This window comes from Pristiophorus japonicus, chromosome 12 (genome assembly GCF_044704955.1).
Source record: "Pristiophorus japonicus isolate sPriJap1 chromosome 12, sPriJap1.hap1, whole genome shotgun sequence".
NCBI classification, from domain to species: Eukaryota; Metazoa; Chordata; class Chondrichthyes; family Pristiophoridae; genus Pristiophorus; species Pristiophorus japonicus.
Genome location: NC_091988.1, coordinates 69284754 through 69304741, shown reverse-complemented (window position 1 = coordinate 69304741; position 19988 = coordinate 69284754). Strand labels below are relative to the sequence as shown.

At 53.6% G+C, this 19988-nt stretch overlaps 1 protein-coding gene across 1 annotated transcript in view; it reads left to right on the top strand.

Moving 5' to 3' along the window:
- The window catches only part of LOC139276778 (cytosolic 10-formyltetrahydrofolate dehydrogenase-like), a 340061-nt gene extending 320420 nt beyond the window's left edge, over positions 1-19641 (top strand). Inside the window, exons 20-23 of the mRNA XM_070894781.1 lie at positions 1072-1237; positions 2696-2801; positions 8248-8447; positions 19586-19641. Of these exons, the coding sequence (XP_070750882.1) occupies positions 1072-1237; positions 2696-2801; positions 8248-8447; positions 19586-19641 (528 nt within the window). The remainder of the gene's footprint in view (positions 1-1071; positions 1238-2695; positions 2802-8247; positions 8448-19585) is intronic.
- Positions 19642-19988: the final 347 nt, after the last annotated feature.

The following is a 19988-nucleotide window of genomic DNA, read 5'->3' as shown; positions in this document are numbered from 1 at the left end:
TAACCGGTCTATAATTCCCCATTTTCTCTCTCCCTCCTTTTTTAATAAGTGGTGTTAATTTAGCTACCCTCCAGTCCATAGGAACTGATCCAGAGTCGATAGACTGTTGGAAAATGATCACCAATGTATCCACTATTTCTAGGGCCACTTCCTTAAGTACTCTGGGATGCAAATTTATTGGCCCTGGAGATTTATCGGCCTTCAATCCCATCAATTTCACTCACACAATTTCCTGACTAATAAGGATTTCCTTCAGTTCCTCCTTCTCGCTAGACCCTCGGCCCCCTCGTATTTTCGGAAGGTTATTTGTATCTTCTTCGTGAAGACAGAACCAAAGTATTTGTTCAATTGGTCAGCCATTTCTTTGTTCCCCATTATAAATTCACCTGATTCTGACTGCAAGGGACCTATGTTTGTCTTCACTAATCTTTTTCTCTTCACATATCTAGAGAAGCTTTTGCAGTCAGTTTTTATGTTCCCAGCAAGCTTCCTCTCATACTCTATTTCCCCCCTTCTTATTAAACCCTTTTTCCTCCTCTGTTGAATTCTAAATTTCTCCCAGTCCTCAGGTTTGCTGCTTTTTCTGGTCAATTTACATGCCTCTTCCTTGGATTTAACACTATCCCTAATTTCCCTTGTTAGCCACGGTTGAGCCACCTTACCCATTTTATTTTTACTCCAGACAGGGATGTACAATTATTGAAATTCATCCATGTGATCTTTAAATGTTTGCCATTGCCTATTCACCATCAACTCTTTAAGTATCAGAGGGGCAGTACTGAGAGAGCCCCGCACTGTCGGAGGGGCAATACTGACGGAGCGCCGCACTGTCGGAGGGGCAGTACTGAGGGAGCGCCGCACTGTCGATGTGGCAGTACTGAGGGAGTGCTGCACTGTCGGAGGTGCAGTGCTGAGGGAATGTTGCACTGTCGGAGGGGCAGTACTGAGGGAGCACTGCACTGTTGGTGGGGCCATCTTTCGGATGAGATGTTAAACTCAACCCCGTATGCTCTCTAAGATGCTATATAAATGCAATTCATTTCTCTCTTTCTTGTTTTCATTTCCTCACAGATAGAAGAGGTGAAGAAAATGAAGATTGGTGACCCCTTGGACAGGTCTATGGACCATGGGCCCCAGAATCATAAGGCCCACCTGGACAAGCTAATTGAGTATTGTGCTACAGGGGTGAAGGAAGGGGCCACTCTGGCCTATGGAGGGAAGCAGGTTCCCAGGCCTGGTAGGTGATCCCAGCCCTGAGTTCACACGGACACCAATCTCAGTATCCCAGGCCCTCGTAGTCTGATTGAGTGTTGAGTGAGAAAGAAAAAGATGAACTTGCATTTATGTAGTGCCTTTCACAACCACAGCTATGATTTCCCCAGACTGTGAGATTAACAAGGAGAGAGTTGAGTTTCAGTAATGTAAAAATTTAACCTGAGAGTCGTTGTGAATTGAATATCTCAATTTCAGCTCTGGGGATTTGGTTCGCTTTCCATTTCGCACATCTCCGGCAATTACACATCAAGTTCCCTCTACACTGTCCCATCAAACACTCCCGGGGCAGGTACAGCACAGGGTTAGATACAGAGTAAAGCTCCCTCGACACTGTCCCATCAAACACTCCCGGGGCAGATACAGCACAGGGTTAGATACAGAGTAAAGCTCCCTCGACACTGTCCCATCAAACACTCCCGGGGCAGATACAGCACAGGGTTAGATACAGAGTAAAGCTCCCTCTACACTGTCCCATCAAACACTCCCGGGGCAGGTACAGCACGGGTTAGATACAGAGTAAAGCTCCCTCGACACTGTCCCATCAAACACTCCCGGGGCAGATACAGCATGGGTTAGATATAGAGTAAAGCTCCCTCTACACTGTCCCATCAAACACTCCCGGGGCAGGTACAGCACGGGTTAGATACAGAGTAAAGCTCCCTCTACACTGTCCCATCAAACACTCCCAGGACAGGTACAGCACAGGGTTAGATACAGAGTAAAGCTCCCTCTACACTGTCCCATCAAACACTCCCAGGACAGGTACAGCACAGGGTTAGATACAGAGTAAAGCTCCCTCTACACTGTCCCATCAAACACTCCCAGGACAGGTACAGCACAGGGTTAGATACAGAGTAAAGCTCCCTCTACACTGTCCCATCAAACACTCCCGGGGCAGATACAGCATGGGTTAGATACAGAGTAAAGCTCCCTCTACACTGTCCCATCAAACACTCCCAGGGCAGGTACAGCACGGGTTAGATACAGAGTAAAGCTCCCTCTACACTGTCCCATCAAACACTCCCGGGGCAGATACAGCACGGGTTAGATACAGAGTAAAGCTCCCTCTACACTGTCCCATCAAACACTCCCGGGGCAGGTACAGCATGGGTTAGATACAGAGTAAAGCTCCCTATACACTGTCCCATCAAACACTCCCGGGGCAGGTACAGCACGGGTTAGATACAGAGTAAAGCTTCCTCTGCACTGTCCCATCAAACACTCCCGGGGCAGGTACTGCACGGGGTTAGATACAGAGTAAAGCTCCCTCTACACTGTCCCATCAAACACTCCCAGAGCAGGTACAGCACGGGTTAGATACAGAGTAAAGCTCCCTCTACACTGTCCCATCACACACTCCCGGGGCAGGTACAGTATATTTCACGTACCGTTGCCCTGTCACGTGCTGTTTCCATTGCAGGGTTTTTCTTTGAGCTGACCGTGTTTATCGATGTCCAGGACGAGATGTTCATTGCGAAGGAGGAATCCTTTGGGCCCATCATGATCATCTCCAAGTTCCAAAACGGGTAGGTTCCCTCAAACACCCGCTACCGTTGCAGTTAATGAGACTCCGGATCGTTGCAAAAAGTTCAGGGCAGGATGGAGAATGAAGTTCTGTGTAAATAACCACGGCCATTAAACCTGTTCAGGTACAGCTTACTGTCCCGGGGCAAGTCAGCCACTTAGTGTGTGATTGGGGTCACGGGTCATTGCGTCTCGGGATCCCTTGCTTGAGGTAGGTTAGCATAGAAACATAAAAATATAGAAAATAGGTGCAGGAATAGGCCATTTGGCCCTTCGAGCCTGCACCACCATTCAATAAGATCATGGCTGATCATTCACCTCAGTACCCCTTTCCTGCTTTCTTTCCATACCCCTTGATCTCTTTAGCCGTAAGGGCCATATCCAACTCCCTCTTGAATATATTCAATGAACTGGCATCAACAACTCTCTGCGGCAGGGAATTCCACAGGTTAACAACTCTCTGAGGGAAGACATTTCTCCTCATCTCAGTCCTAAATCGCTTAGCCCTTATCCCCTGGTTCTGGACTTCCCCAACATCAGGAACATTCTTCCTGCATCTAACCTGTCCAGCCCCGTCAGAATTTTATATGTTTCTATGAAATTCCCTCTCATCCTTCTAAACTCCAGTGAATAAAGGCCCAGTTGATCCAGTCACTCCTCATATGACAGTCCAGCCACCCCGGGAATCAGCATGGTGAACCTTCGCTGAACTCCCTCAATAGCAAGAACATCCTTCCTCAGATTAGGAGACCAAAACTGAGCACAATATTCCAGGTGAGGCCTCACCAAGGCCCTGTACAACTGCAGTAAGACCTCCCTGCTCCTATACTCAAAACCCCTAGCTATGAAGGCCAACATACCATTTGCCTTCTTCACCGTCTGCTGTCCTGCATGCCAACTGCCAACAAAATGCGGGTGAACTTGCATTTCTATAGCACCTTTCACAACCTCAGGATGTCCCTAAGTGCTTTACAGCCAATGAAGTACTTTTTCAAGTTTAGTCACTGTTGTAATGTGGGAAACACGGCAGCTAATTTACGCACAGCAAGCTCTCATACACAGCAATGTGATAATGACCAGATAATCTGTTTTAGTGATGTTGATTGAGGGATAAATATCGGCTAGGACACAGAGGAGAACTCCCCTGCTCTTCTTCAAAATAGTGCCATGGGATCTTTTACATCCACCTGAGAGAGCAGACCGGGCCTCGGTTTAACATCTCATCCAAAAGAGGGCCCCTCCGACAGTGCGGCGCTCCCGCAGTACTGCCCCTCCGACAGTGCAGCACTCCCTCAGTACTCCCCCTCCAACAGTGCAGCATTCCCTCAGTACTGCCCCTCCGACAGTGCGGCACTCCCTCAGTACTGCCCCTCCGCCAGTGCAGCACTTCCTCAGTACTGCCCCTCCGACAGTGCAGCACTCCCTCAGTACTGCCCCTCCGACAGTGCAGCGCTCCCCCAGTACTGCCCCTCCGACAGTGCAGCGCTCCCTCAGTACTGCCCCTCCAACAGTGCAGCACTCCCTCAGTACTGCCCCTCCGACAGTGCAGCGCTTCCCCAGTACTGCCCCTCCGACAGTGCAGCGCTCCCTCAGTACTGCCCCTCCGACAGTGCAGCACTCCCTCAGTACTGCCCCTCCGACAGTGCAGCACTCCCCCAGGAGATTCAAGAACTAATAAATCGCAAGCGCAGGGCATTTCTGAAGCTAAAACAACAACCCAACTCAGGAGCAGCAAAGCAGCTCAGCTTTACAGATGGCTTAAGGCCGAGGTCCAACAAAAAGTCCACGACTTAAAGAATAGATGGTGGATGGAGAAAGCACAGGAGATTCAGCTGACAGCCATGATGTGTGAGGATTCTTCACCGCAGTCAAGTCCACCTATGGCCCAAGCACTCAAGGCCTCACCCCACTGCTAGCCAAGAACGGGCAGACACTCATCAAGGACACCGAGGCAGTCAGGACCCGCTGGAAGGAGCACTTCGAAGATCTCCTTAATCGAGATTCTGCCTTTGACTCGAGTGTCTTCGACTCCATCCCGCAGCATGCGACCCGCCACCATCTCAGCAAAACCCCAGCCCTGCACGAGGTAGAAAAGGCCATCCGCCAGCTCATGAACAACAAGGTAACGGGAGCGGGTGGAATCCCCGCTGAGGCACTAAAGTATGGTGGAGAGGCACTATTGGCGCGAATGCATGACCTCATCTCTCTCATCTGGAAGGAGGAGAGCATGCCGGGAGATCTCAGAGATGCAGTAATTTGACCATCTTTAAAAAAAGGGGATAAGTCCGACTGCAGCAACTACAGAGGAATCTCCCGGTTATCAGCCACTGGGAAAGTTGTCGCTAGAGTCCTCCTCAACCGTCTTCTCCCTGTGGCTGAGGAGCTCCTCCCGGAGTCACAGTGTGGATTTCGTCCCCTATGGGGTACAACGGACATGATCTTAACAGCGCAACAGATACAAGAGAAATGCAGGGAACAGCACCAACCCTTGTACATGGCCTTCTTTGACCTTACAAAGGCCTTTGACACTGTTAACCGCGAGGGACTATGGAGCGTCCTCCTCCGTTTCAGCTGCTCCATCCTCCGCCTGCTCCACACGACATGCAGGCCACGATCCTGACCAATGGATCCATCACAGACCCAATCCACGTCCGGACCGGAGTCAAACAGGGCTGCGTCAATGTGCCAATACTCTTCTCGATCTTCCTCACTGCTATGCTCCATCTCACACTCAACAAGCTCCCCGCTTGAGTGGAACTAAACTACAGAACCAGTGGGAACCTGTTCAACCTTCGTCGTCTCCAGTTCACTGTCGACGAACTACAGTACGCGGACAACGCTTGCGTCTGCTCACATTCAGAGACTGAACTCCAAGTCATAGTCAACATCTTCACTGAGGCGTACGAAAGCATGGGCCTTACACTAAACATCCGTAAGACAAAGATCTTCCACCAACCTGACCCCACCACACAGCACTGCCCCCCAGTCATCAAGATCCACAGCGTGGCCCTGGACAACATGGACCACTTTCCATACCTCGGGAGCCTATTATCAGCAAGAGCAGTCATCAACGACAAGGTTCAGCACCGCCTCCAGTGCATCAGTGCAGCCTTTGGCCGCCTAAGGCAAAGCGTGTTCAAAGACCAGCCCCTCAAATTTGCCACCAAGCTCATGGTCTACAGGGTTGCAGTGATACCCGCCCTCCTGTATGGCTCAGAGACATGGACCGTATACAATAGACAAAGCGCTGGAAAAGAACCACCAACGATGTCTCCGCCAGATCCTGCAAATCCCCTGGGAGGAAAGACGCACCAACGTTACCGTCCTCGATAAGGCCAACATCCCTAGCATCGAAGCACTGACCACACTCGACCAGCTCCGTTGGGCGGGCCACATTATCCGCATGCCTGACATAAGACTCCCAAAGCAAGCACTCTACTCAGAACTCCGACACGGCAAGCGAGCCCAAGGTGGGCAGAGGAAACATTTCAAGGACACCCTCAAAGCCTCCTTGATAAAATGCAACACCCCCACCGACACCTGGGAGTCCCTGGCCAAAGACTGCCCTAAGTGAAGGAAGTGCATCCGGGAGAGAGCTGAGCACCTCTAGTCTTGTCACCGCGAGCATGCAGAAAACAAGCACATGCACCGGAAGGAACACGTGGCAAACCAGTCCCACCCACCCTTTCCTTTAATGACTGTCTGTCGCATCTGTGACAGAGACTGTAATTCCCATATTGGACTGTTCAGTCACCTAAGAATTCACTTTTAGAGTGGAAGCAAGTCTTCCTCGATTTCGAGGGACTGCCTATGATGATGATTCCCTCAGTACTGCCCCTCCAACAGTGCAGCGCTCCCTCAGTACTGCCCCTCCGACAGTGCAGCACTCCCTCAGTACTGCCCCTCCGACAGTGCAGCGCTCCCTCAGTACTGCTCCTCTGACAGTGCAGCGCTCCCTCAGTACTGCCCCTCCGACAGTGCAGCACTCCCTCAGTACTGCCCCTCCGACAGTGCAGCACTCCCTCAGTACTGCCCCTCCGACACTGCAGCACTCCCAAAACGTCTCCTTCTATAAAACCATCCTTAAAATCTGGGATTTAGTGATGTCCCAAAGTGCTTTACAGCCAATGAAGTCCGTCTTGAAGTGTAGTCACTGTTGTAATGTGAGAAACATGGCAGCCAATTTATGCACAGCAAGCTCCCACACACAGCAATGTGATAATGACTGGATAATTTGTTTTTGTGATGTTGATTGAGGGATAAATATCGGCTAGAACACCGGGGATAACTCCCCTGCTCTCCTTCGAAATAGTGCCGTGGGATGTTTTACATCCACCTGAGAGAGCAGAAGGGGCTTCGGTTTAACATCTCAGCAGATGGGTCAGTGAGATTGGGAGATATCATAAAATCACACAGCACAGAGGGATGCCATTCAGCCCATCGAGCCTGTGCCGGCTTTGTGACAGAGCAATCCAATCAGCCCCACTCCCCCCGCTCTTTCCCCACAGCCCAGTAATTTTCCCTCCTTCAAGTATTTATCCAATTCCCTTTTGAAAGTTACTATTGAATCTGCTCCCACCGCGTTCCCGATCACAACAACTCGCTGCGTTAAAAATGTTCCTTCAACTCCCCTCTGGTTCATAAATTACCTTCAATCTGTGTCCTCTGGTTACTGACCCTCCTGCTACTGGAAACAGTGTCTCCTTATTTACTCTATCAAAACCCCTCCTGATTTTGAACACCTCTATTAAATCTCCCCTTAACCTTCTCTGCTCTAAGGAGAATAACCCCAGCTTCTCCAGTCTCTCCACATCACTGAAGTCCCTCAGCCCTGGGACCATTCTCGTAAATCTCCTCCGCACCCTCCCCAAGGCCTTCACATCCTTCCTACAGAGCGGTGCCCAGAATTGGCCACAGTACTCCAGCTGGGGCCTAAGCAGGTGTTTATAAAGGTTTACCATAACCTCCTTGTGTGTCTGGGTGGCTCTGAGCCCCGGGGGCAGTACAGTTACTCACCGAGCCAGGAGACACCTTTCACTCTCCCGTGCAGACCTTTAGTGATGTGAAGATTCTTCCACTTGTGGGAGAAACCAGAACTCGGGGCCAACAATATAAGATCGTCACCAATAAATCCAACTGGGAATTCAGGAGAAACATCCTTACCCAGAGAGTGGTGAGGATGTGGAACCCACTGCCACAGGGAGTGGTTGAGGCGAATAGCAGAGATGCATTTAAGGGGAAGCTGGATAAACACATGTGGGAGAAAGGAATAGGAGGATATGGTGATGGGGTGAGATGAAGAGGGGTGGGAGGAGGCTGGAGTGGAACATAAACCCCAGCACGGACCGGATGGGCCGAATGGCCTGTTTCTGTGCTGTACACTCGATGTAATTTTCTGTAATGATCCGACTGTTGAAGAACGGTATTGACCGTGTGTTTTTTGCACAGGGATCTCGATGGCGTGCTGAAACGGGCCAACGACACGGAGTTTGGGCTGGCCTCGGGCGTGTTCACCCGCGATATCGGCAAAGCCCTGTACGTCAGCGAGAAACTTCAGGCCGGCACCGTCTTCATCAACACATACAACAAGACCGACGTGGCAGCGCCGTTCGGGGGCTTCAAGCAATCCGGCTTCGGCAAGGACTTAGGTAGGTCATCGGCGCGGGAGACTGCCAGGCCCCGCTCCTGGCTCGCTGGGTCACAGTGCTTCCCCCCAGGGCTCCCGGCCCAACACACCATGGCCGGTCTCAGCTTCCATCCTCGCTTTGTCTCAACTCAGCGGAGCTCGGCCCAGGGAAAGAACAACGAGGTGCATTTATATAGCGCCTTTCACAGAGTAAAACGTCCCAAGGTGCTTTACAGCAACATCTATCAAACGAAATTTGACACCTGAGCCACAAAAGGAGATATTAGGGCAGGCAACCTAAAGCTCGGTCAAACAGGGAGGTTTTAAGGAGTGTCTTTCATGAGGAGAGAGAGGGGTAGAGGTTAGGGAGGGAGTTCCAGAGCTTGGGACCCACACACGGCCGCCGATGGTGGAGAGGGGGAGAGGGTTAGGGAGGGAGTTCCAGAGCCTGGGGCCCAGGCACGGCCGCCGATGGTGGAGAGGGGGAGAGGGTTAGGGAGGGAGTTCCAGAGCCTGGGGCCCAGGCACGGCCACCGATGGTGGAGCGATGGAAATCAAGGTGCACAAGTGAGCAAAATTGGAGGAGCGCAGAGATCTCGGAGGGTTGTGAGGCTGGAGGAGGTTTCAGAAATAGGGAGGGGCGAGGCCGTGGAGGGATTTGAGCTGCGGTAGGTATAACGCAACCTGTTTAAATATTTGTTATCGGGATGTGGGCGTCGCTGACAAGGCTCAGCATTTATTGCCCATCCCTAATTGCCCCTTGAGAAGGTGGTTCTTTAACCGCTGCAGTCCGTGTGGTGAAGGTGCTCCCACAGTGCTGTTAGGGAGGGAGTTCCAGGATTTTGACCCAGTGACGATGAAGGAACGGCCGATATATTTCCAAGTGCGGCTGGTGTGTGACTTGGAGGGGAACATGGAGGTGGTGGTGTTCCCATGCACCTGCTGCCCTTGTCCTTGGTGGTGGAGTTCATGGATTTGGGAGGTGCTGTCTGAGATCGCCTGGCCAAGGGGATAGTTTAACCAGTGACTCCGGTTGTGTGTGGGCGGCCGGCAAGAACAAGCTCAAATTCCACTGTGATGCCACACACAATCGAATAGCTTGGAGACACTCAGGCAATGAGTTGTAGTATATGCAAGCACTCTCATAATGACGCCACGAGGTAAGGGTATAGTACTTGAACTGCAGTGACCTTAGTCTGTTTATTACAGCTCCTTGAGTGAGGACACCAAGAGGTGAGCTCCCTTTTATACTGGGTTACCTGCAGTGTGCAGGTGACCCTTAGGTCTCCACCAGTAGCACCCTCTGGTGGTACAGATATGGTGCATACAGTGTGAAGGTACATTCAGTGGTCTAGTGTTACAGTACATACATTAACATACATAACAACAATATTTGTTATCGGGATGTGGGCATTGCTGACAAGACCAGCATTTATTGCCCATCACTAATTGCCCCTTGAGAAGGTGGTGGTGAGCCGCCTTCTTTAACCGCTGCAGTCCGTGTGGTGAAGGTACTCCCACAGTGCTGTTAGGGAGGGAGTTCCAGGATTTTGACCCAGTGACGATGAAGGAACGGCCGATATATTTCCAAGTGCGGCTGGTGTGTGACTTGGAGGGGAACGTGGAGGTGGTGGTGTTCCCATGCGCCTGCTGCCCTTGTCCAAGGTGGTAGAGTTCATGGATTTGGGAGGTGCTGTCCGAGATCGCCTGGCCGAGGGGATAGTTTAACCAGTGACTCCAGCTGGGTTGTGTGGGCGGCCGGCAAGAACAAGCTCAAATTCCACTGTGATGCCACACACAATCGAGTAGCCTGGAGACACTCAGGCGGTGAATCTCCATGAGGGGTAGGGGATGGAATCGTCCCACGGAACGTCGGTGGAAAATCTCGGGAAGCCCTGCAAGAATTGACATTTCCCGGGGTTTCTGCAGCTCTTCCATTGAAGTTACGGGGCGGTTGGAGGTCGTGGGGAGGGGGCTGAGAAGCTGCGGCGAGGCAGAGTATAGGTTGGGGGGCTGAGGGAGGCGATTGGAGGTGCGTCGCTGAGTCGGGAGCAGCGTCAAGGAGGTGCGTGGAGAGGCGTGAGTTCCGGGGTCGGCGAGAGGCCTACAAAAGGCCCAACGCAGCGGCAGTCAGGAGCAGCGTGAGGAGCTGCGTCGCTGAGTCGGGAGCAGCGTGAGGAGCTGCGTCGCTGAGTCGGGAGCAGCGTGTGGAGCTGCGTCGCTGAGTCGGGAGCAGCGTGTGGAGCTGCGTCGCTGAGTCGGGAGCAGCGTGAGGAGCTGCGTCGCTGAGTCGGGAGCAGCGTGAGGAGGTGCGTCGCTGAGTCAGGAGCAGCGTGAGGAGGTGCGTGGAGAGGCGGGAGCAGCGTGAGGAGGTGCGTCGCTGAGTCGGGAGCAGCGTGTGGAGGTTTGTCGCTGAGTCGGGAGCAGCGTGAGGAGGTGCGTCGCTGAGTCGGGAGCAGCGTGAGGAGGTGCGTCGCTGAGTCGGGAGCAGCGTGAGGAGCTGCGTCGCTGAGTCGGGAGCAGTGTGAGGAGCTGCGTCGCTGAGTCGGGAGCAGTGTGAGGAGCTGCGTCGCTGAGTCGGGAGCAGTGTGAGGAGCTGCGTCGCTGAGTCGGGAGCAGCGTGAGGAGGTGCGTCGCTGAGTCGGGAGCAGCGTGAGGAGGTGCGTCGCTGAGTCGGGAGCAGCGTGAGGAGGTGCGTCGCTGAGTCGGGAGCAGCGTGAGGAGGTGTGTCGCTGAGTCGGGAGCAGCGTGAGGAGCTACGTCGCTGAGTCGGGAGCAGCGTGAGGAGCTGCGTCGCTGAGTCGGGAGCAGCGTGAGGAGGTGTGTCGCTGAGTCGGGAGCAGCGTGAGGAGCTGCGTCGCTGAGTCGGGAGCAGCGTGAGGAGGTGCGTGGAGAGTCGGGAGCAGCGTGAGGAGGTGCGTCGCTGAGTCGGGAGCAGCGTGAGGAGGTTTGTCGCTGAGTCGGGAGCAGCGTGTGGAGGTTTGTCGCTGAGTCGGGAGCAGCGTGTGGAGGTTTGTCGCTGAGTCGGGAGCAGCGTGTGGAGCTGCGTCGCTGAGTCGGGAGCAGCGTGAGGAGCTGCGTCGCTGAGTCGGGAGCAGCGTGAGGAGCTGCGTCGCTGAGTCGGGAGCAGCGTGAGGAGGTGCGTCGCTGAGTCGGGAGCAGCGTGAGGAGCTGCGTCGCTGAGTCGGGAGCAGCGTGAGGAGGTGCGTCGCTGGGTCGGGAGCAGCGTGAGGAGGTGCGTCGCTGAGTCGGGAGCAGCGTGTGGAGCTGCGTCGCTGAGTCGGGAGCAGCGTGAGGAGGTGCGTCGCTGAGTCGGGAGCAGCGTGAGGAGGTTTGTCGCTGAGTCGGGAGCAGCGTGAGGAGGTTTGTCGCTGAGTCGGGAGCAGCGTGTGGAGCTGCGTCGCTGAGTCGGGAGCAGCGTGTGGAGCTGCGTCGCTGAGTCGGGAGCAGCGTGAGGAGCTGCGTCGCTGAGTCGGGAGCAGCGTGTGGAGCTGCGTCGCTGAGTCGGGAGCAGCGTGAGGAGCTGCGTCGCTGAGTCGGGAGCAGCGTGAGGAGGTGCGTGGAGAGTCGGGAGCAGCGTGAGGAGGTGCGTCGCTGAGTCGGGAGCAGCGTGAGGAGCTGCGTCGCTGAGTCGGGAGCAGCGTGAGGAGCTGCGTCGCTGAGTCGGGAGCAGCGTGAGGAGCTGCGTCGCTGAGTCGGGAGCAGCGTGAGGAGGTTTGTCGCTGAGTCGGGAGCAGCGTGAGGAGCTGCGTCGCTGAGTCGGGAGCAGCGTGAGGAGGTGCGTCGCTGAGTCGGGAGCAGCGTGTGGAGCTGCGTCGCTGAGTCGGGAGCAGCGTGAGGAGCTGCGTCGCTGAGGCGGGAGCAGAGTGAGGAGGTGCGTCGCTGAGTCGGGAGCAGCGTGAGGAGGTGCGTGGAGAGTCGGGAGCAGCGTGAGGAGGTGCGTGGAGAGTCGGGAGCAGCGTGAGGAGCTGCGTCGCTGAGTCGGGAGCAGCGTGTGGAGCTGCGTCGCTGAGTCGGGAGCAGCGTGAGGAGCTGCGTCGCTGAGTCGGGAGCAGCGTGAGGAGCTGCGTCGCTGAGTCGGGAGCAGCGTGAGGAGGTGCGTCGCTGAGTCGGGAGCAGCGTGAGGAGGTGCGTGGAGAGTCGGGAGCAGCGTGAGGAGGTGCGTCGCTGAGTCGGGAGCAGCGTGAGGAGGTGCGTGGAGAGTCGGGAGCAGCGTGAGGAGGTGCGTGGAGAGTCGGGAGCAGCGTGAGGAGCTGCGTCGCTGAGTCGGGAGCAGCGTGAGGAGGTGCGTGGAGAGTCGGGAGCAGCGTGAGGAGGTGCGTGGAGAGTCGGGAGCAGCGTGAGGAGCTGCGTCGCTGAGTCGGGAGCAGCGTGAGGAGGTTTGTCGCTGAGTCGGGAGCAGCGTGAGGAGGTGCGTCGCTGAGTCGGGAGCAGCGTGAGGAGGTTTGTCGCTGAGTCGGGAGCAGCGTGTGGAGCTGCGTCGCTGAGTCGGGAGCAGCGTGAGGAGGTGCGTCGCTGAGTCGGGAGCAGCGTGTGGAGCTGCGTCGCTGAGTCGGGAGCAGCGTGAGGAGGTGCGTCGCTGAGTCGGGAGCAGCGTGAGGAGCTGCGTCGCTGAGTCGGGAGCAGCGTGAGGAGGTTTGTCGCTGAGTCGGGAGCAGCGTGTGGAGCTGCGTCGCTGAGTCGGGAGCAGCGTGAGGAGGTGCGTCGCTGAGTCGGGAGCAGCGTGTGGAGCTGCGTCGCTGAGTCGGGAGCAGCGTGAGGAGGTGCGTCGCTGAGTCGGGAGCAGCGTGAGGAGGTTTGTCGCTGAGTCGGGAGCAGCGTGAGGAGGTGTGTCGCTGAGTCGGGAGCAGCGTGAGGAGGTGCGTCGCTGAGTCAGGAGCAGCGTGAGGAGGTTTGTCGCTGAGTCGGGAGCAGTGTGAGGAGGTGCGTCGCTGAGTCGGGAGCAGCGTGAGGAGGTTTGTCGCTGAGTCGGGAGCAGCGTGAGGAGGTGCGTCGCTGAGTCAGGAGCAGCGTGAGGAGGTTTGTCGCTGAGTCGGGAGCAGTGTGAGGAGGTGCGTCGCTGAGTCGGGAGCAGCGTGAGGAGGTTTGTCGCTGAGTCGGGAGCCGCGTGAGGAGCTGCGTCGCTGAGTCGGGAGCAGCGTGAGGAGCTGCGTCACTGAGGCGGGAGCAGAGTGAGGAGGTGCGTCGCTGAGTCGGGAGCAGCGTGAGGAGCTGCGTCGCTGAGTCGGGAGCCACGTGAGGAGCTGCGTCGCTGAGTCGGGAGCAGCGTGTGGAGCTGCGTCGCTGAGTCGGGAGCAGTGTGAGGAGGTTTGTCGCTGAGTCGGGAGCAGCGTGAGGAGGTTTGTCGCTGAGTCGGGAGCAGCATGAGGAGCTGCGTCGCTGAGTCGGGAGCAGCGTGAGGAGGTTTGTCGCTGAGTCGGGAGCAGCGTGAGGAGCTGCGTCGCTGAGTCGGGAGCAGCGTGTGGAGCTGCGTCGCTGAGTCGGGAGCAGCGTGTGGAGCTGCGTCGCTGAGTCGGGAGCAGCGTGAGGAGGTTTGTCGCTGAGTCGGGAGCAGCGTGAGGAGGTGCGTCGCTGAGTCGGGAGCAGCGTGAGGAGGTTTGTCGCTGAGTCGGGAGCAGCGTGAGGAGGTGCGTCGCTGAGTCGGGAGCAGCGTGAGGAGGTGTGTCGCTGAGTCGGGAGCAGCGTGAGGAGCTGCGTCGCTGAGTCGGGAGCAGCGTGAGGAGGTGTGTCGCTGAGTCGGGAGCAGCGTGAGGAGCTGCGTCGCTGAGTCGGGAGCAGCGTGAGGAGGTGCGTCGCTGAGTCGGGAGCAGCGTGAGGAGCTGCGTCGCTGAGTCGGGAGCAGCGTGAGGAGGTGCGTCGCTGAGTCGGGAGCAGCGTGAGGAGGTGTGTCGCTGAGTCGGGAGCAGCGTGAGGAGCTGCGTCGCTGAGTCAGGAGCAGCGTGAGGAGGTGTGTCGCTGAGTCGGGAGCAGCGTGAGGAGCTGCGTCGCTGAGTCAGGAGCAGCGTGAGGAGGTTTGTCGCTGAGTCGGGAGCAGCGTGAGGAGGTGTGTCGCTGAGTCGGGAGCAGCGTGAGGAGCTGCGTCGCTGAGTCGGGAGCAGCGTGAGGAGGTTTGTCGCTGAGTCGGGAGCAGCGTGAGGAGGTTTGTCGCTGAGTCGGGAGCAGCGTGAGGAGCTGCGTCGCTGAGTCGGGAGCAGCGTGTGGAGCTGCGTCGCTGAGTCGGGAGCAGCGTGAGGAGCTGCGTCGCTGAGGCGGCAGCAGAGTGAGGAGGTGCGTCGCTGAGTCGGGAGCAGCGTGAGGAGGTGCGTCGCTGAGTCGGGAGCAGCGTGTGGAGCTGCGTCGCTGAGTCGGGAGCAGCGTGAGGAGCTGCGTCGCTGAGTCGGGAGCCGCGTGAGGAGCTGCGTCGCTGAGTCGGGAGCAGCGTGAGGAGCTGCGTCGCTGAGTCGGGAGCAGCGTGAGGAGGTGCGTCGCTGAGTCGGGAGCAGCGTGAGGAGGTGCGTCGCTGAGTCGGGAGCAGCGTGAGGAGGTGCGTCGCTGAGTCGGGAGCAGCGTGAGGAGGTGCGTCGCTGAGTCAGGAGCAGCGTGAGGAGGTGCGTGGAGACGCGGCTTGTGCAGCTACAGGGAGAAGGCAAAAAAGAAGTAGAAAGAAACAGAAAGGTGACGTCACAGCCAAGGGGGTAAGTGATTGGCTGGTGATTGGTGAGTAGTTTTTCTTTTCTCTCTTCTATAACAGTGAGTAAACTTTAGCATTGTTGTTGCCTATCTAAGGGTTAAGTCATGGCAGGAGAGCTCGGTCACGTGTTATGCTCCTCCTGTATTATGTGGGAACTCGGGGACGCTTCCAGTGTCCCTGACGACTACGTGTGCAGGAAGCGTATCCACCTCCAGCTCCTGACAGACCGCGTTGCGGAGTTGGAGCTGAGGGTGGATTCACTCTGGAGCATCCACGATGCTGAGAATGACGTCAATAGCACGTTTAGTGAGTTGGTCATACCGCAGGTGAAGGGTCCACAGCCAGCTAGGGAATGGAAGACCAACAGGAAGAGCAGTGCAAGGAAGGTAGTGCAGGGGTCCCCTGCGGTCATCCCCCTGCAAAACAGATACACCGTTTTGAGTACTGTTGAGGGGGCTGACTCATCAGGGGAGGGCAGCAGCAGCCAAGTTCATGGCACCGTGGCTGGCTCTGCTGCACAGGAGGGCAGCAAAAAGAGTGGGAGAGCGATAGTGATAGGGGATTCGATTGTAAGGGGAATAGATAGGTGTTTCTGCGGCATCAAACGAGACTCCAGGATGGTATGTTGCCTCCCTGGTGCAAGGGTCAAGGATGTCTCGGAGCGTGTGCAGGACATTCTGAAAAGGGAGGGTGAACAGCCAGTTGTCGTGGTGCACATTGGTACCAACGATATAGGTAAAAAAAGGGATGAGGTCCTACGAGATGAATTTAAGGAGCTAGGAGCTAAATTAAAACGTAGGACCTCAAAAGTAGTAATCTCGGGATTGCTACCAGTGCCACGTGATAGTCAGAGTAGGAATCGCAGGATAGCTCAGATGAATACGTGGCTTGAGCAGTGGTGCAGCAGGGAGGGATTCAAATTCCTGGGGCATTGGAACCGGTTCTGGGGGAGGTGGGACCAGTACAAACTGGACGGTCTGCACCTGGGCAGGACCGGAACCAATGTCCTAGGGGGAGTGGTTGCTAGTGCTGTTGGGGAGGAGTTAAACTAATGTGGCAGGGGGATGGGAACCAATGCAGGGAGACAGAGGGAAACAAAAAGGAGACAAAAGCAAAAGACAGAAAGGAGATGAGTAAAAGTGGAGGGCAGAGAAACCCAAGGCAAAAAACAAACAGGGCCACTGAATGTAAAGGGGCTGCAGGAGGGGTCAAAACTAAAAATCATGGTTTAAAAACTAGTATTAAAACACTACCTAAACGCACGCAGCATTCGAAATAAAGTAAATGAGTTGACAGCACAAATCATTACAAATGGGTATGATTTGGTGGCCATTACAGAAACGTGGTTGCAGGGTGGCCAAGACTGGGAATTAAACATACAGGGGTATCTGACAATTCGAAAGATAGGCAAGAAGGGAAAGGAGGTGGGGTAGCTCTATTAATAAAGGATGATATCAGGGCAGTTGTGAGAGACGATATTGGCTCTAATGAACAAAATGTTGAATCATTGTGGGTGGAGATTAGAGATAGTAAGGGAAAAAAGTCACTGGTGGGCGTAGTTTATAGGCCCCCAAATAATAACTTCATGGTGGGGCGGGCAATAATCAAGGAAATAATGGAGGCATGTGAAAAAGGAACGGCAGTAATCATGGAGGATTTTAACCGACATATCGATTGGTCAAATCAAATCGCACGGGGTAGCCTGGAGGAGGAATTCATAGAATGCATACGGGATTGTTTCTTAGAACAGTATGTTACAGAACCTACAAGGGAGCAAGCTATCTTAGATCTGGTCCTCTGTAATGAGACAGGAATAATAAACGATCTCCTAGTAAAAGATCCTCTCAGAATGAGTGATCACAGTATGGTTGAATTTGTAATACAGATTGAGGGTGAGGAAGTAGTGTCTCAAACGAGCATACTATGCTTAAACAAAGGGGACTACAGTGGGATGAGGGCAGAGTTGGCTAAAGTAGACTGGAAACAAAGACTAAATGGTGGCACAATTGAGGAACAGTGGAGGACTTTTAAGGAGCTCTTTCATAGTGCTCAACAAAAATATATTGCAATGAAAAAGAAGGGCGGTAAGAGAAGGGATAACCAGCCGTGGATAACTAGGGAAATTAAGGAGAGTATCAAATTAAAAACCAATGCGTATAAGGTGGCCAAGGTTAGTGGGAAAATAGAAGATTGGGAAAATTTTAAACGACAGCAAAGAATGACTAAGAAAGCAATAAAGAAAGGAAAGATAGATTACGAAAGTAAACTTGCGCAAAAAAAAAAACGGATAGTAAAAGCTTTTACATATATATAAAACGGAAAAGAGTGACTAAAGTAAATGTTGGTCCCTTAGAAGATGAGAAGGGGGATTTAATAATGGGAAATGTAGAAATGGCTGAGACCCTAAACAATTATTTTGCTTCGGTCTTCACAGTGGAAGACACAGAAACCATGCCAGAAATTGCAAGTCACAGGAATGTGGGAAGGGAGGACCTGGAGACAATCATTATCACAAGGGGGTTATTGCTGGACAGGCTAATGGGACTCAAGGTAGAAAAGTCCCCTGGTCCTGATGAAATGCATCCCAAGTTATTAAAAGAGATGGCGGAAGTTATAGCAGATGCATTCGTTATAATCTACCAAAATTCTCTGGACTCTGGGGAGGTACCAGCGGATTGGAAAGCAGCTAATGTAATGCCTCTGTTTAAAAAAGGGGGCAGACAAAAGGCAGTTAACTATAGGCCGGTTAGTTTAACATCTGTAGTGTGGAAAATGCTTGAAACTATCATTAAGGAAGAAATAGCGGGACATCTAGATAGAAATAGTGCAATCAAGCAGACGCAGCATGGATTCATGAAGGGGAAATCATGTTTAACTAATTTACTGGAATTCTTTGAGGATATAACGAGCATGGTGGATAGAGGTGTACCGATGGATGTGGTGTATTTGGACTTTCAAAAGGCATTCGATAAGGTGCCACACAAAAGGTTACTGCAGAAGATAAAGGTACGCGGGGTCAGTGGAAATGTATTAGCATGGATAGAGAATCGGCTGGCTAACAGAAAGCAGAGAGTCGGGATAAATGGGTCCTTTTCGGGTTGGAAATCGGTGGTTAGTGGTGTGCCACAGGGATCAGTGCTGGGACCACAACTGTTTACAATATAAATAGATGACCTGGAAGAGGGGACAGAGTGTAGTGTAACAAAATTTGCAGATGACACAAAGATTAGTGGGAAAGCAGGTTGTGTAGAGGACACAGAGAGGCTGAAAAGAGATTTGGATAGGTTAAGCGAATGGGCTAAGGTTTGGCAGATGGAATACAATGTCGGAAAGTGTGAGGTCATCCACCTTGGGAAAAAAAACAAAAAAAGGGAATACTATTTGAATGGGGAGAAATTACAACATGCTGCGGTGCAGAGGGACCTGGGGGTCCTTGTGCATGAATCCCAAAAAATTAGTTTTCAGGTGCAGCAGGTAATCAGGAAGGCGAATGGAATGTTGGCCTTCATTGCGAGAGGGATGGAGTACAAAAGCAGGGAGGTCCTGCTGCAACTGTACAGGGTATTGGTGAGGCCGTACCTGGAGTACTGCGTGCAGTTTTGATCACCTTACTTAAGAAAGGATATACTGGCTTTGGAGCGGATACAGAGACGATTCACTAGGTTGATTCCGGAGATGAGGGGGTTACCTTATGATGATAGATTGAGTAGACTGCGTCTTTACTCGTTGGAGTTCAGAAGGATGAGGGGTGATCTTATAGAAACATTTAAAATAATGAAAGGGATAGACAAGATAGAGGCAGAGAGATTGTTTCCACTGGTCGGGGAGACTAGAACTAGGGGGCACAGCCTCAAAATACGGGGGAGCCAATTTAAAACCGAGTTGAGAAGGAATTTCTTCTCCCAGAGGGTTGTGAATCTGTGGAATTCTCTGCCCAAGGAAGCAGTTGAGACTAGCTCATTGAATGTATTGAAGTCACAGATAGATAGATTTTTAACTAATAAGGGAATTAAGAGTTATGGGGAGTGGGTGGGTAAGTGGAGCTGAGTCCACGGCCAGATCAGCCATGATTTTGTTGAATGGCGGAGCAGGCTCGAGGGGCTAGATGGCCTACTCCTATTCCTAATTCTTATGTTCTTATGTTCTTATGATTGAGAGCAACCTCAGGGATATTTACCCCTTCATTGTCTCAAAATGACTGGCTACTTGGATGGTTGTACCCAGCCCCCTCCCCCTCCCTGTAGCTAGATCCACCTCCCACCCACAGTGATTGAGGGGGGAAGAGGGTCTTACGGGTTACGGAACCAAGGCGGGTGGATGGAGTTAAGACACAGATCATTCATGATCTAATTGAATGGTGGAACAGGCTCGAAGGGCTGAATAACCTCCTCCAATTGGTGGTGGAAGGGGGTTAGGATGAGGGGCATCGCTCTTGCCCACACACCAGCCGCTGGTTACAGTGCACTAACTGCTGCTCCCTTACCCCACAGGGCAGGAAGCTTTGAACGAGTATCTGAGGACCAAAACAGTGACCATGGAGTATTAGCAGAGGAGCGCGAGCAGAAAGGAAGCCAAGATCGTTTGCCCTGGAGACTCACCGACCATGAGGTTTTCTCGAATGTAACAAATAATCAGGTGGACATTTGCCAATAATCAACAAATGATCTTTCGCCACACTTCTGCTCCCATTCCCCAGGCGTTCGCCCACCGAGCTACAATCACAGACAGAACGGGCGAGTGGGACTGACGGGGTTGCTCTTCGAAAGAGCCGGTGCAGGCTCGATGGGCCGAATGGCCTCCTTCTGTGCTTTACCATTCTATGAAAGACACGACTGTTGTAATCATTGCTTCTGATCTGGAACAAGAAACTCTCAACTTAAATCATTTGCATTT